The sequence below is a fragment of the Phalacrocorax carbo genome, chromosome 1, assembly GCF_963921805.1.
Source record: "Phalacrocorax carbo chromosome 1, bPhaCar2.1, whole genome shotgun sequence".
Classification (NCBI taxonomy): Eukaryota; Metazoa; Chordata; class Aves; order Suliformes; family Phalacrocoracidae; genus Phalacrocorax; species Phalacrocorax carbo.
The window spans coordinates 146373802-146389755 of NC_087513.1; the positions used below are offsets into that span (position 1 = coordinate 146373802).

At 42.2% G+C, this 15954-nt stretch overlaps 1 protein-coding gene across 1 annotated transcript in view; it reads right to left on the reverse strand.

The window, feature by feature from the left end:
• The window catches only part of AFF3 (ALF transcription elongation factor 3), a 280917-nt gene that overhangs the window by 45413 nt on the left and 219550 nt on the right, over positions 1–15954 (reverse strand). Inside the window, exon 10 of the mRNA XM_064445545.1 lies at positions 2373–2538. Within this exon, the coding sequence (XP_064301615.1) occupies positions 2373–2538 (166 nt within the window). The remainder of the gene's footprint in view (positions 1–2372; positions 2539–15954) is intronic.

The following is a 15954-nucleotide window of genomic DNA, read 5'->3' on the forward strand; positions in this document are numbered from 1 at the left end:
CTGGAAATATGGATTTCCTGCCCAGCATTGTCTGGAGTACTCAAGTTCATTGTACCTGAATTTATCGGTTTATGCTAAAGCAAAAGCAAAGATGTATTTGCTTTTTCTGTCTCATCCAATAGATGAAATTAATTTTAAGACTAGGACTGGAATTGAGTCCCCCACTTAAATTTAGGTGGACACGGTCTCCCTTTAAAGAGCTTCCAAGGACCTGTCTCTCTCCATTTACTGAGTAAGAACATGGCATATACTTCAGGGAGATGGCTTCACTGCTTGCATAAATATAAGTTAAAGCATTAATGTAAAGCAGACATCACTTCCAGTCAGACGCATCACATAAGCATGTTTTTAACTGGTTCCATCAGTCATATGATAGGCCTGGGAAAGCACTGGCCTTTGGGGAAAGCACAGGTATCCTACTTCCCTGGGATGCCCTGACCCTAGCCAGATGAATGTCATGGCCTCTCCCATATCCCATCAAGGCATGACCTATTAAAACTACTGCAGCCATCACATTTTTTTGAGTCATTTACATTTTCGTATAAGCGTGTTTCATACAGCGTGTCCTAGAAGGCAAACCACACAAATATAATGCAAAGAGACAAGCAATCTGTTAGAGCAGTGCAGCTGTTTCGTGACAATGATCACTAGTAACTCAGGCTCTGTACAAAAGTAGTTCCAAAGATCTCGAGAGGATATGTATAAAATGCTTAGGAGGAGGCACTTCCTCCACGTTTCCATGACTCTCAGTCCCCTGCTTGACTTTATGAAATCCACAGCCTGCCTCAGTTAATTAACTTCCCGCATTCCCTGGGGAATTGCTGGTCTCTGGTCCAAGCAGCATGGGTATCTGCCTAGATAGTAAACACTCCTCCCTTCCTGGGTACTATGCTTCTCCTCCTTTTATCTCATATTTCCTTCCCCCCAAGTGGTTCCTTCTCTTTCTTCTCTTTGCCCCTTTCTTCCACCTTCTGAGGTCCTGCAGGGAGAGGAAAGACTGAGTGCTAGATGTCTGCGCTAATTCCACTGGGGAACGAGGCAGAGAGAGAAAAAGGTCTTAACGGGTCGGATGAGAGAGCTCAGAATGGGAAATAAGACATGCGGTAGCACAGGGAGGGCAACAGGGAAGAGAGACTGGAAGGAAGAGAATAAAGACAAAAGGAAAGAGAACAAGAGAGAGATTTAGGAAAGGGACAAAGTGAGAGGAAAATTAACTGGAAATGGATCTGAAAGTGCTGTGGAGGAAAGACAGAAGGGAAGATAAGCATTAAATAAGGAACAAAAGTGACAGAACCTGAGAAAAATATATTAAGGATGTTTCTGTGAGTGCTGGATTTTGCCTGATAGGAAACACGGCCCCCAAATAATTGAGGAAAAGATGAGGAAAGGCTTGCTGGTTATTCAGTGTAATTTTTCAGCATGAGAGAATAAGTGAGGCATAGTTTTGGGGGGAGGAGTCTGGTGATTGGATGCTTTATGTGGAGTAGGAAAATACACTGACAGTATTTCATGTGTATTTACAATCTGGCTGCTAGATTTTTGAATATTTTTACATACATTAATGTGTGTGATGTGGCTGTGGAGCTCATGGTTTTATACTAAAGGTGTGTATTGACCAAAAGATTTAAAAATATCAATCCTGGTGGAAAAGCAGAGCAGAGAAAGCAGCCTTGTCATGTCTGTTGAGCACTCTGCAGAGGTGAAAGCAGAAGGTGGCATAGCACTGGCAGCTTAATTGTAATTTGGCTAGGGCTTGTCTACATGTGGAAATTTTCAGTACTAGCTTTCCAGATGACAAGTTTGTGCTTAATGTTTTGCACCATAAGTAATTCAGTTTAGTCCATTTTGGAGGTGGATTAAAATAAATCACACAAAGGCAGCAGTAGCAGAGAATAATTCACTTAGAGAGTGAGGTGAGGGAAGTGAGTGAGTGAAAACCAACTGTTTTGCTTTAAAAATCCACCCTCAAACTGATTTTATAATAGCTTCCCTGTGTAGAGAAGCCTTTAGTTCCCTTGCAGTGCTGGGAGCCCGCATCAGGACTTACGCACTAAGCAAGCCATGGAGGCAGAGTTGCATAAAACTTCAAGCAAGCTGTGAGCCTTGCAAGGTGCTCCACTCACCTCCAGTTTGAGGAAAACATCACAGGGTTATTTCTTTCTCCGTTTTTGTTTGAAATGCTTTAATCTGCCCCAGGATCCCCTGCTGCTTGCATTTCACAGCAATGCCAAGAGGAGGATCCCTGGGCCTTTCTCTTCCATTTTTTTTAGCGCGTCTCCCCACAGCCTCCTTGTGTTGGCTTGGCTGGAAAAAGGTCTGAGTGGGTGTAACAATGGATTGCCGCCCTAAATTGTAAAAAGCAAAGCCCTTACCTCTGGGCTGGAGTAATGCGAGGGCTTGCTGCCGTCACTCTCACTGGAGCTGCTTTCACTCTCTGAGTCAGACTCTGAGCTGGTCTCCGATTCACTGGAGCTGCTGCTGCTTGACCCCTTGCTGGAGAGTCCCGAGGCTCGGGCGTTGGACTGCGGCACCACCAGGCTGCCAGTCCCACACATAGCCCATTTGGGAGCGGGGAGGGAAGAGAAGAAAACAAGAACATAGAAAAGCCACATGTAAAAACCATGGTGGTTTAGGGAGCATACCTATCTGAATGCCTGTGAGCTTGTCTCTGCTGCTAATGGATGGTGAACTGAGTTCAACATTACATTATTAAAACTGGGAGGAAAATATGGGGTTACCCTCATATTCATTTAAATCCATAGCCTTTGCCATCTCTTCTTTATCTGAGGGAGGGTCAAGGTTTCACTTCAGCTGTCTCTTTCTCATTCAACAGACATTTTAGGATGTATTAAAAATATCAAATGTTAGAAAACAGAGTATCGAAAGCAGTCTTACACTGTCTAATGAACACTTTGCACAGAGGTGAAAGCAGGAGATGAAAAAGGTGAGCAGTTAAGAAACGGAGTTGAACTCCACAGTACCAGTCATTTATAAGTAGTAATAGCAATAACGATAATAATAACAATAATAATACATCCTCACTGGAGCTTCTGACCCCATCTTTTGTTCTGCACACTTCTTCACCTACCTGTAAACGATGTGGTTACCTGTATATACCATCTTGATACTGAAAACTGGAAGATGTAAGACTCTGACCCTGCAAAAACTTGAAGAGCTCAAGCTTGTGTTTTTGCACGTCAGCAGAGCTACTTGCCTTCTTGAAAGTTATGTTTGCATGCAAGTGTTTGTATTATCAGGCCTGACAGCAGAAGAAATGTATACTTTCCTGAAATAGTTGACCACGCATATTAAAAATATCACAGTCATAAAGACTTGAGTGTGAAATGTCCTATTAAGTCATCCAGCTTATTCCCCAGGCAGTGGAAGATTGTTCCCTATAGCAGGGTGCATTTTCTAGTGAGTTGTCCAATTTGATTTTAAATGACTTGAATGCAGCTTTTACTTTTACCCCAGGGAAACTTCTCTGCAAACTAACCCAAATTCCACTGTCAGAAATTTGTCCCTACATTCAACCTGGAGTTGCCCTTTTGAAATTTATTGTTGTTACTTATTATTTCATCCTATTGCTAATAGTTACTATGATAAATTATCCTCCTCCCTTTTTGCTTTCACATATTTGCAGACTGTTTTCCTGCCCTACTTCAGTCATCTTTCAGACAAGGCCGTACATATTTACTTCTTCTGATCTTTCTTCATAAGTCATTATCTCCAGGGATATGGGATCATTTTTATGGCTTCTTTCTGAACTCATTCCAATTTGTCTATATCTCTCTGATAACAGGATGCCCAAAACAGAGTGCAGCATTATAGATGGGTTCTAACTAGAGCCCTACAATGAAGGGCTATTACCTTCCTGCTCCTTGATGCGTTGCTTCTGTAAACATATACCTGGGCTGTGATGGAATATATAGTCCATTAACACTCCTACATCTCTTTCAACACTGCTTTCTCCAGAATTCCTCCACTGATAGCTACCTTTTAGATTATTTGCTTCCAGAGAGATTAGCTTGCTTTTTTTCTTCATACCAGATCTCATTTTCTTCTTTACCGCACATGATTCTAGCTCCTTTTGATTTATTTCTCTGCCCTCGGAGGTGTCTGCAGCGACTTCTAATTTAGTATCAAATGGAAACTTAATTAAATGGTTATTCACTTCCTTTTCCAGATCATTAATGAGACTGTTAAATAAACCCCACATGAAACACACCGGTACCCTAATAACCATCTCTTCCCAACTCCATTCACCAGTGTTTACCATTATCCTTGTGTATGCTCCATCAGTCCAATATTGCGGCTAAAGCAATGTGATCTTGGAAATGCATTCTGTGGGAAATAATATCTAATAATTAATTACAGTTCTGCTATGTTGCACCTAATGAATTGTCTTTACCTGCTAATGGTGCATTTCATTCTGGAAAACTGGTACCTGACACCTGACACAAGCAACATATGACAGGCAATTTCTGGGGTTTTGAAAACAGGCCAGGCCATCAGAGATGCAACTTCAACTCCACGATTCCCCACGGCTGCACATTTCCTAGCCCTATCCCAGCCTCCCCTAACATATGCCAACCCTTCCCCGCTGGACCACCTGTCTTTGCACAAGCCAATACTCCCACCACATTGCCTTTACTTGTAGCATTCCCTTTGCCTTTTGCTAGGAAGTGGCACAGATGCCCATGGCTTTCTTGCTTCAGAGAGTTTCTGGTTGTCTGGGGAATCGTGCTGCTGTTGGAGAGCTTTCTGCACCCTTCGAAGCGCAGTGGGGCCAGGCAGTGCAGAAAACCTCACCTGTGATCTCACCTTAATAATTAAATCAAGTAAAATAAACAGGAGAGGGAGGAACTGACATCCATTTATATTTTTGACCTTTATTTCCATCCTTGTAACTATCAGGCGGTAGAAAGAGGAGACAGTAAAAGGTCATGTTCCGGCAGGACGGCTTGGTGCCACATGCATGCTCGCAGAAGTGCGTGCCAGCTCTTGGGAGGCAAGAGGCCTGTCATCATGCACAGGCATTAAAAGCACCAATTACAACGAGTGCCTTTAAAAACTCGCCCTCTGCTGTTTTTGTTGTAATTCATGATGTCTCTTTGTCTAGCCAGGTAGGTGTGGTAAATACAAGATTTTCAGGCAGCCATTTGTATAACAGCAGTAAGGCACAGAGGTGCCTGATACAGAAACAGCTTATAAGCTTGTAAAAATTTTCCTTCCCAGAGAAGGAAAATCGGTGTTTTGTGCACTGCTGTGGGACAATGCAGTTTTCCACTTGTACAGGTTGCCCAGTAAACTCTAGATGTAACTTGCTCACTTATATTAACAGATTACGGTCAATCCCTTGCTAATAAAATAGTGAGACCTATATAAAGGCCACTGTGTGTAGGATTTCTGGTTTTGATTTTTTTTCTTCTATTTCTTTTCTTTTTTTTCTTAAGGGAATATGAAAAGGTAACTGTCTTTTCTGACAGTGTAGCTTAGGGAATGCTTTTGACAATGTCTGGCTCTGATGGATTTCCAGTCCTCTCCACAACAGCTTTCTGACTGTTGCCTGAAAAGTTCTTCAACATCACAAAACATCTGCACATTTATGTCCTGCCCCTAGTGACTATGGTTTTAATTTTTAAACCATCATTTTTGTTTGGCATTGACTGAAGTATCCAGAATTGCTATATAGGGGATGAGGGAGAAAAAAAACCCACAGTAATATTTCTTTCCTGTTGTGACATGAAATGTTTTTCTAGGCTGCTGAATAGAAATTGTTACTACAGCCATAGATATAAAATATAACTGTTGGACTCTTCACAAACATCTGGAAATCTATGTTTGCTGCTCTAATGGTAGCCAATATACTACAAAAATCTAACATTACAATATTTTCCCATTTATGCTGATACCGTTGAAGTCTCCTGTCCCTCTTCTACTTTTTCCATTTTTAAATACAGTATATTCTAATGAGGATCGTCATTATATTTTAGTGACCAGGGTGAAAACAGTTACATGTTTCTTCATGCATTCGTATTAAAAAAGGACCTTTATTTTAAACTGGTGACTTCCATTTTGGACTGTTCTTTCTAAAGCGTGTAAGCAGTATGTGATCAAGCAGTTAAAATAAGACCGATTTACATTTTAATGACTGGCACATAATGTTCATGCATATTTTGCTACTGGCTTATGCCCCAGAATTAATTGCTACATCATAGAAATATTTTTATTTTAAGCAGTTAAAAAACAATTTGAGTAAGAACCACTTTTCTTTAAAGCCCTTGATCAGAACATGCACCCTCTGACTTAAGTGAGAGAGTAAATACCTTGTAAAGTAGCCAGAAGTTCAGTAATAACGAATACACCATCTGAAGTTTTTGATCAGATATCTCCCATCATCCTGGCTACATGGGACTTGGGCACCTAAACCCCTTGCAAGTCTCCAACAACCTATTTTCCTGCACTGCCTGGTGGACAAGTCACCCTTCTTGGAAAAACTGCTAGATACCTTGTAGCCTCAATTTTTCTCAGATGTGCAGGTTCAGAAACAGAGTCATTCAGGGAGATCAATACTTCTTCCCTACTCAAACTAACTTGTGATCCAAGTTGAGAGGCGGAGCCATCTCAATCCCTGGAGGAGCCTGAGAGGTTAGTTGGGCTGGGACAAGTTATTAGCTCCATCAGACTGCATGGCCATGGCCAGCCTTTGAACAGCACCAAGGTGGTTTAAATACTTGCGCAGGAAGGTGCAGGTATTTACTATTCAGTCAGTGGAGAGACATTCCCAAATCAGATTGCCTCAGTGGCCCTCAGGAGACCTCCTGAGGTTAATCATGCTGGAACTGGGTCCCACTCTATGCTTCATATTAAGCTGCTGCTTACAGCTGCACTACTTTCCATGATAATAAATCATGGTGTTCAGCACTGGCCACGAGAAGTTCCTGGGCAGCTAAACATATGCTGCATTGCAGGAATTCAGTCTCAGTGTTTCAAAGGCAGACAGCAGGGATGCCTGATCAAGGTACAAGTAAACCAGGTGCAGTTCTTTACCAAACTGCAAGTATTTGGTAACAATATTAAATGGATTCAAAAGCGAAAAACCCCTCCTTTATACCTACTTTACAGAGGTATGAATGATTATCAAGAATGCAAAGCAAAGGAGAATCAGGCCTTGAAGAAAAGACCGTGCTGAGCAAACATATTGGAGTGAGCCTCTGAAATACTTTTCCAGGCACAATAAAGGCTATACAAATGCTCATGATTCATATTTTGGAGTCCAGTCAGTCTGTGTAATTTCACTTTGCAAGAATTGTATCCAAAGCCTTCTTATCAAAAAGCTCAGTAACACTATCAGACACTACCTGTTGTATTTGTTTTCATGTGTGGAGATGGGACAATATTTAGCCAGTGTCATCTACATAGCTGTGATCATCTAAACTATTTTTCTTCTAAAGCTCACCCTACGGTAGTGTCCATCAAGCATTGTGCAACTACCAAGTGGCCCTGATTCCCCATAGGAAAGAGTAATGCAACAATTAGTGTGAAGAGCTGCCTTGAATAAACAAATGCCACTGTCAGGGGTCACATTGTCAACGTTGAGAGGTAAACATGGAGAAGGTGATCTGAATTTGTAGATGTCACAAACGTTCAAGAAAATCCTAAGAAAGGCTGTATGAATGCTTGCATATTTGAAATATCCAGAAAATCTATCACTGTCTGGAAGATCAAGGCCAATTGTGGGAAAACAATACTCTGAAACAGACACCGGTCCCTTGGCTGACATAAACTGTCATAGCTCCATTGACTTCAATTAGGCTACACTGATTTAAATCAAACAGTAAATCTGACCAAGACTCTGAAATGATATTTCAAACTCAGTGATGAAAACATATTCCACGGTTTAAAGGAGCTCTGCTGGCAGAGTCTCTATTTTTATTCCATATTAAAGTATCTGAAACACCACTTCCTTCTTCCCTTGAAGCCAACCTAAAAACCAGCAAAGGTCTTTTATGGAAAACTCTTTATCCCTTTGTTGTGAGGAGCAAATTCCACATGGTGCTTCCTCAAAGCACAAACTGAGAACATTGTGCCAAGATCTGTGTAATTATCTCTGCTGCCTGGCACCAAAGAGATTGCACGTCTCCCATGCACACAGTAGGGAATTCTTGTGTCGGTAACTGTGAATGAATCAGAGAGGCAACGGAAATGCCCACTTCTTGCTGCTGCTCCTGTGTATTTTTCAAACTCTGTTTCAACGAAGGCATCTGAAGCATGCTTACTGCAGGGGTCTATCTGTACTTGCAGATCACGCATCCCAATGTTGTAACAGAACATATGGGGATATTTTCTAAGGCAACTGTAGAATGCCAAGAAATAGCGCCATAAGGATAGCCTACAGAATGAATGTGGATGTTGTCCATTCGTTTCAGGCCAAAATCATGCTGAGAAAAGGGAGATGATACCACAAACTCTAGAATATGCACCCGCTTGAGGACAGCCAGATACCTCTATGGTTTAAAATACGAAGGCTGGTTCTGTACTTAACATAGAAATGTGAGTATGAGGAGCCTTTGCTCTAGTTTTAGCTCTGCCATGTTGAGTCTGAATAACCAAATCAGTCAACCCTTCCAGGGCTCCAGGCACCATCCTAGTCATACGGGGGTGTGACTGAACTTGCCTACCTTCAGTGTGTTAGGAGACATCCTTCCTTATTCTTTAAAAAGCACTTGGATACCCTTGTTCCAAACACTGTATGGAAGTGACACAAATTTATGTTTTTGTACCTTTGCTAACTGAGAGCATGAAACCAATTAACTGTCTGAGTTCTTTACAGTTACTGATTGTCAGAACCTATCATTCACTAACAAAAAAAAGCAGCTAGCCCTGCCGTGGTTGGTTGTTTGGGCCCGACCGCAAAAGAATGAGGCTGGTCACTTCCCTTTCTCCAGGTAAAAAATTTCCCAGGAGTCTGTTAATATCTTTAGGAAACAGAGAAATGTTTTCATACCTCGTTCCTATAATGGATGAGGTATGAAATGGGAGTCATGATGAGTGAGAGTCCTGGAGGTTGTTCGGCTTGTCACAATATATAATGCTTCTGTGAAAGCACTGCATTACCTTAGCCGCACCACCTTTGCACAGCACAACTAATAAAGCACAGCTGCCAAGAACAGAGTTCATAGACTCCACCTATATTTTAACACTGTCCTTGGGAGTTGCTTAAATAGTTTGTGCTGACAAGACTACAAGTATCATCTGATAATGCAAGCCCAAGGTAAATCAGGTCTCTTCGGAGAGTCAGGTGTGCCCCATGTGATTGCAGCTGAATTGCCAGAATAGTTACCGAAGAAAACCAAATTGGTAGGAAAGGCTCTTTAGAAAAACAAACTATGAAGCTCATGCACACACACATACAAAAAACCCTCAAAAAATTCAGTCTGGCAAGGGGATAAGGCCTGGTTGGTACAGGAAGGAGCAGAATCACAGCTCCCACCTTGAAGGAATATAGTAGGAAAGAGAAAACCACTGAAAAAAAGCTTGGCTAAAAAAACCCTCCTAAAATAAAATGCTACATAACAATTAATAGTGACATCTCTGTATAAATAGCTCTATCAGGAGAAGCGTGTGCCAGAGTATCTGAGATGAAAGGGTCCAATAGACCTGGAGCAGCATTAGCGTGGGGATGAAGTGATTAGTCAGCAGGCTGACAGCTGTGCTAGGAGCCTGGTGCCAGATTCCAGTGTATGCTTTCCACTGCTGCCAAGTGTTTGCTTGTCGCTCCAGATAAATGGAGCATCAGCAGTGTTTTATTTGACCTGCTCACAAGAAAAATAAAGCAACTCTGACTTCCTCAGTGTGTTTCTCGATGACCTTGCATCAGCTGAATATGAGCAGAGAGATTCCCTGGTCCAGGAAAGTTAACTCTTTAGTAGAAGAGGAGTGATAGGGTCTTTTTACCTTGGTAGTATAATTAGTCTCTTAATGGCTCCAAGTACGGTGACTTAAAAAGAAAAAGTGACAGGCACAGGCTATGTGTCCTATACTGTCCTTGGAACATGCCCTTGGACCAATGGCCTGGAGAATGATGAACAGCTTTGAGAATAGAACGTGAACAGCCACCCTCCTGCCTCCAGTGTGAAATCAGGAAACCATTTCTACAGAGACTTTTTTGGGGAGGGGTGGTCTGGGAACAGAAATAAATTGTAAGTGGATGAAGTTGTTGAGAAGATTCAGTCAGACAGCGCTGCTTTCGATTTCCCCCCTGAGACCAAGGGCAACAGCTTTTGTGTGTTTTCCTCTATATGCGCCCCAGGAGTTTTATTTTCTTTTCTTCATCAGTTTGGTCATGTTAGGAACTTTCTGTTTGAGATCCCCTCTGTTGTCTGGCTGAGGCCAGCTTCTGCTGCTCAGTGGGAATCAGTCTTTGAATTACATGTCTGAAAGGGAGTGTAGAACACACACTTTTTTTGACCTTTAATGCCCTCAATGTGTGAAGATTGTCCTTCATGGTGGCTAAGAATGGCAACCATACCCTGGAAGCAGCGTTACTCAGACTCTCTCGGATGATATGCCCTTTCCTCTTCTCCTCCAGGAATCTAGCCATTACATTAGATCAAAAGGCCCAGGGAATGGATAAGAAACCTAGGCAGACTTTGCGAGAAGGAAAAAGGACTCCTTTGAACACTTGTAGATATATGGTACTAGTGGCTGTGGTCAGGCATAGTTTTTCCATATCCAATAATACTGAAGCTTTGGATGTCTTTCTGGCACTCATTGATTCCATGTAATAACCCAGTGCATTCTTCTGGATACTGCTACTTTCCAATCTTTCCTCTTTTCCACCTGTCTCTCCTCCCCTCCTCACTCTGAGGAATTTCCTCCTGGCAGCCTCAGGAGTTGCTGTACACAATTGCCAACAGTCTCCAGACAACATGAGTTCTTTTGCCCAAGGGAGATCAGGTTACTTAGGTTCACTGAAGAAGGTAAATATCACTACAGATGAGCTCTGTTCCACTTCCCATTACACGAGTTAAAAACATGCCCGCATTTCATTGGTTTGCATGATAAGCCAGATATGGAATAGGACCTCAGGGGTCAGCTGTCATAAGGTCTCATTAGAGTGGGCTAATGTGAAAGTAAAGATGTCATGAGGCTCTGCACAAGTGCTTTTGGTCACAGAGAAGCACTCGACATTCTGAATCCTACCGTCTGAAGAACTTCCGGACTGAGGGCTCTTCAAGAGAGAGGGAGAGCTCCGTAGGTGCCCCATTTTCACAAAATCTTGATGTCATATATGACAGTAGGAGGGGAGAACCTTGTGCTTCAGAAAAATAAGAAATTAGGAAGTCACAACTTAAGTCAATGAAAATAGAAAGGCACTAATTTAGTGAGGGGTGAATGGAAATACAGAGTGTAAAGAGTGACAAGGACTAAGGACTGTTTGTAAGTCAGCTGCCAAGAGGTCACTTAAAGACCCCAACCAAGCCAATTTTCTGACTTTGTGAACAAATAAGTAGTGTGATTCATACAGTCAGGACTCCACCTATTGTGCAAGGCTTAAAAATGACTGAAAAATAAAGTAGCTGAGTTAAATCAAGGTGGAATTGAACCGTCTTGGTCAGATCTTGATACAGCTGGCCAGTGGGGTGTAAGCGGGTCCATAAGCATATAGTTTTTCTGACCCCAATTTACACAGGGACCTAACTACTTCCTAACTTCATCACCCAAAAATGCCTTCTGGAGATTCCTACCTCTCTTTACAGACTAGAGGGAATCTAGAATTCTAACGGTTGCTTAAACAGTATGCCTAGTATGCCCAACACCATGTGCATTTTGATCTGGATGGGAAGCAAGGGAGGTTTACTTCAGACTCCTCTTCATAATTTCCCTCTCAGGGTTCAGTGAACTCTCTCCACTTCTCCTGAAGACTGGAAGTGGTATGTGATATGAAGACCTATATCCACTCCCAATTCAGTACTCCACTTTTTCATTACAGCACTATTAAAAGCTGTTCCCCTGCCAGATTAAAAGATATCAGTACTACCCATGTCAGGAATAGATCCTCCACTAACATTTTGAATGTGATTCCAGTGGCTTAGTCTTTGGTGGGGTAGGCTTCAACTCGCAGGGAGAGATGTTGCAAGGGTAAAGGTAATTAAGCACTAGAACAGATCATCAGTGAAGATGTGGAATATCAGTCACAGTAGTTTCAGAAACTAGGTTAGGCAAAGGAGCAACGCAAAATGTTCTGCAGAGTAGCATTAATCCACTTTCTTCAAAATGTCTCATCAGCAGAATTCAATACCAATTCCCTGGAAATTAACCTGGGTGTTGCTTTTCTTGTCTCATTTATTTCCTAAAGCATGAAGTATAGTTGTACTTCTGTCCAAGAAAAAAGCAATTTTTGCTTGTGAGTGACAGCTTCATCAAGCCACAGAAGACAACCACTCCAGTGCACACGAGGAAAATCCTCGTCTGCTTTGGCCTACCATCACCTTATTTCAGAGTTACTGTTAACGTAACTCATGTTGTGGCTAGCTATCTAAACGGACAGTGTTTTATAGTTTTCAGACACAGTTGTGCCTTGCTTCAGCATGGTAGTCTTTTGCCTCAGTCAGCAGGGCCCTGGGTATGGTTCTGCCTTGCAAGACCTCTCGCTAAGCTCTGAGAGTCCAAATACAGATGAACTTGTGCAGATAAAATTGCTAACTACCATAATGGCTGTCCAAATGGGTGCAATAAATTTCAGCGCGAGACAAACTCTCTCAGGTTTTACTGACTCTTAATGTTGCTGCTGCCAGCTTTAGTGTTACTCTTTGACTCAAGCCATATTCTGTTGTCTCCCAAAGGTCTTTTTGGCCCGTCAGCTCTAATCAATATGCTGCCTTAAGAAGGAGCTTGTTTTAAGGAGGTTTGCTCACCATAAAGAACCATATAAAGAAAATTTGACTTCTACTCCTTGTCAGTATATATCACTCGTATGCAGAGCAGCATTTAGATGGTCTGTTAGTTCAATCCAAGTGCTCTCCTTTATATGTTTCAAGAAATGACAAATGCCTGGAGAAAATGCATAGTTGTTCTACAGAAGACATTAGGCAGACTCGGGAATGGCAAGCAGAACAGCTAATAAAGCCCAGAATTGTAGCAGAGAGGATGTTAAAAGCTAGTTAGTTTGAGATTATTTTAAGACTTGTTAAAGGTTCTTCTGTTCTCCTTTCTGATGTAAGTACAGCCTGTTTTCCAGCAACATGCAAAACTATTTTAATATGATTTTAGAAAGAGTTGCCCAGGATATGCTGTTTACCTATTATTGACATACCAGCTCAAAATAAAGGATGTTTAAAACCAATTTTCAGCTGCTGAATATTTGCCTGTGGTGCAGGGGTCTAAGCCACCAGGTAAAAACCTCCCATTCTGACCAGGCTCAGATTCTTGACCCCTTATTCTGGCTTAGTTGCGTCGCACTTTACAGCTTGGATTGAAGCACCCAGAAGTTCTCATGAAGAGCAGGAATGCTCTGCCGAGGGAGGGTATCAGGATCTGACCCACTGTAACCCAGTAACACAGTGTGCAGGCACTTGATGAAGGATTTTAAAATAGAGAGCAGCCCTCCCTAGTAACCTTTGCTGTGCCTTCCTCAGTTATAATGTATTAAGGTGGCCTGTGAAAAACAAAGAATAAGAATGATAAGCACAAATATATACATCTATGTTAAGAACGAGTTATATAAATTGTCCTTTACAATTCAAAGGAAAAATCAAATGTGAATTGCATCCTTTTGTTAGATGTCATCCCTGGAAAGTGAACTTGAGGTTTGTTCATGCACGCACAGATGATGATGGGAGGCAGAAATAAATTACAGAGCAAATATAATTTTATTTGCTTTATTCATCTAGAACATGGTACCAATGTGTCTGGACTCAGTGGCTCCCCAGCTGCACCCTTCTGCAGGATGTTATCAATCCCTTATTTCTGTGAAATGTGCTACCAACTAGTAGGAAAAGCACTAGAAGTGTGTGACATTTTAATAAAAAAAAATCGGTCTTACACCATTCTGTGTTCTGATGTAGTTAAACTTATATCTTCCAATATACTTTTCAATCCATATCTCATATGTTTTGCTGTTCATTCACTGCCTTGCATATTTTTAGGTTTCTTTTCATATTAGCTTGCACTAAGACACATTTAGATGCCTTTGCCTATTCTTCAATATTTTTTTTGTTCTCCCTGCCTCTCACAGGGAGGCAGAAGGGAAAAACAGATGACAGTGGGGAGATGGAACTGGGAATATTGTTCATCAGTGTTGCTTCTCCCCCCCAGTGCCACAACGAGCTGTTGCTTCCTTGTTCCTCTCTCTGCCCCCAGGCAAATAGTCCCCTTCTGGCACTCTGGTCTTACTGCAGTACCTCATACCTCATACCATACCCTCTGCCTGCCTGAGGTCCTGCATGGTCTAGGATGTGCTGCATGAAGCAGTGGGCCTCTTCAGGGCATGAATTTACATCTAGTGGTGTGATCCAGCAGGGAGACTGTTAAAGGTGTAGGAGTCAACATGTGCTGCTGGTAGGAGTTCAGTGCCCAGCTGTGAGGATGTGCATTCAGTATTTCTTTAAAAGTGTATCAGGTCACCTGCCTGCAGCTGGGAAGCAGCTGGGGGAAAGTGGAAGATGCTACACAAGAGCTCTGCAGAGCAGATGAGATGGACAGATAGGTTTCCAGGAGAGTATGGATTTCCATAGTCAGTGCAGCAAGAAAGTAACTCTTCAGGATTTTTTACCACCCTGACATGACACTAAACCCTGCTAGACAAGCCTCAGCTTGGGGAGAAAGATCAAGTGTTGGGTCTTTGCCATTAGCTTAGACACCAGGGGAAAGGGCTAGATGACTTTGTTGATAACTAGCTTGAAGACCCCAGCAGGCCTTCAGACAGCTTTATTAATCATAAAAGTCATTAAAACCAGCCAGTTCCTCAGGGGCAAATAAAAAACAAAACCTTGGAAAACAGGGCAGGCATCTCCCATTCGTAAGAGCACTCTGTTTGCATTTTGCACAGGGAACTGAAAGGGAATACTTAGGAGTGAAACTCCCAAGCAACATAACCAAATGCTTTCTCAGGGAAGGGGCAAGCACTCTCTTATGGACTTAGACTGCAACAAGGAAAGATATTGATGGGCTTTGCGTACAGCTCAGAGGCACTGAACTTTCAGACATTTGACTCCGAGGCTTGCAAGTCACATCTAGAACTGGCAAGATAGTTTTCCCCTTTGCCTTTGCACTTGGCCTTTCCTCTTTCCCTTTTTTTTTGCTTTCTCCTTGCCTCTCCCTTTCCCCCTTATCTTTCCCTTTTCCCCTTGCATTACCTTGCTTTTTTTTTTTTTTTTGATGGATAGAGATATCCATTTAAAAATCCTATCCAAAAGATAGGATTTATTTGCCTCTATGCCACAGTCCAGTGCCTGTGCTCTATCGCAGCAGTCTCAGCTGCCTTTAGAACCTGTCAGGTCCCAAAGATGTCTTACACATCTTAGGCTTCTCAAGTGACTTTTGATGTCTGTGTTAAGGTACCTGAATCCTATCTCAACTTTGTCACCTCACAGTTGTGAAGAAATCCTTCCAAAGCAGCCCAAATGTGAAACAAAGCATTTCTATCTTCCTGGGTCTGCAGACAACCAGAATCAAGAACAGCTTTATAGGGAAGTTGACTGCAAAACGCAATGGTAGTTAAACATGAGCATTCATTTCTCTTAACTGGAAAGGTTTCAATGGTGAAAAGAAATGTGGATGAAGAACTAGGACATAGGGGAGGCAAAAAAGAGAATGGTGGAGAATTGTGGGTAGTGGGAGGGGAGGGAGCTTGCAGAGCAAGTTTTTCTGTGGCCTGTGGGGCTGGTGACTGAAACTTGTACAGCAGGTAAATTATGCAGATTTTCTGCCCAGAAGATCTGTTGCCTC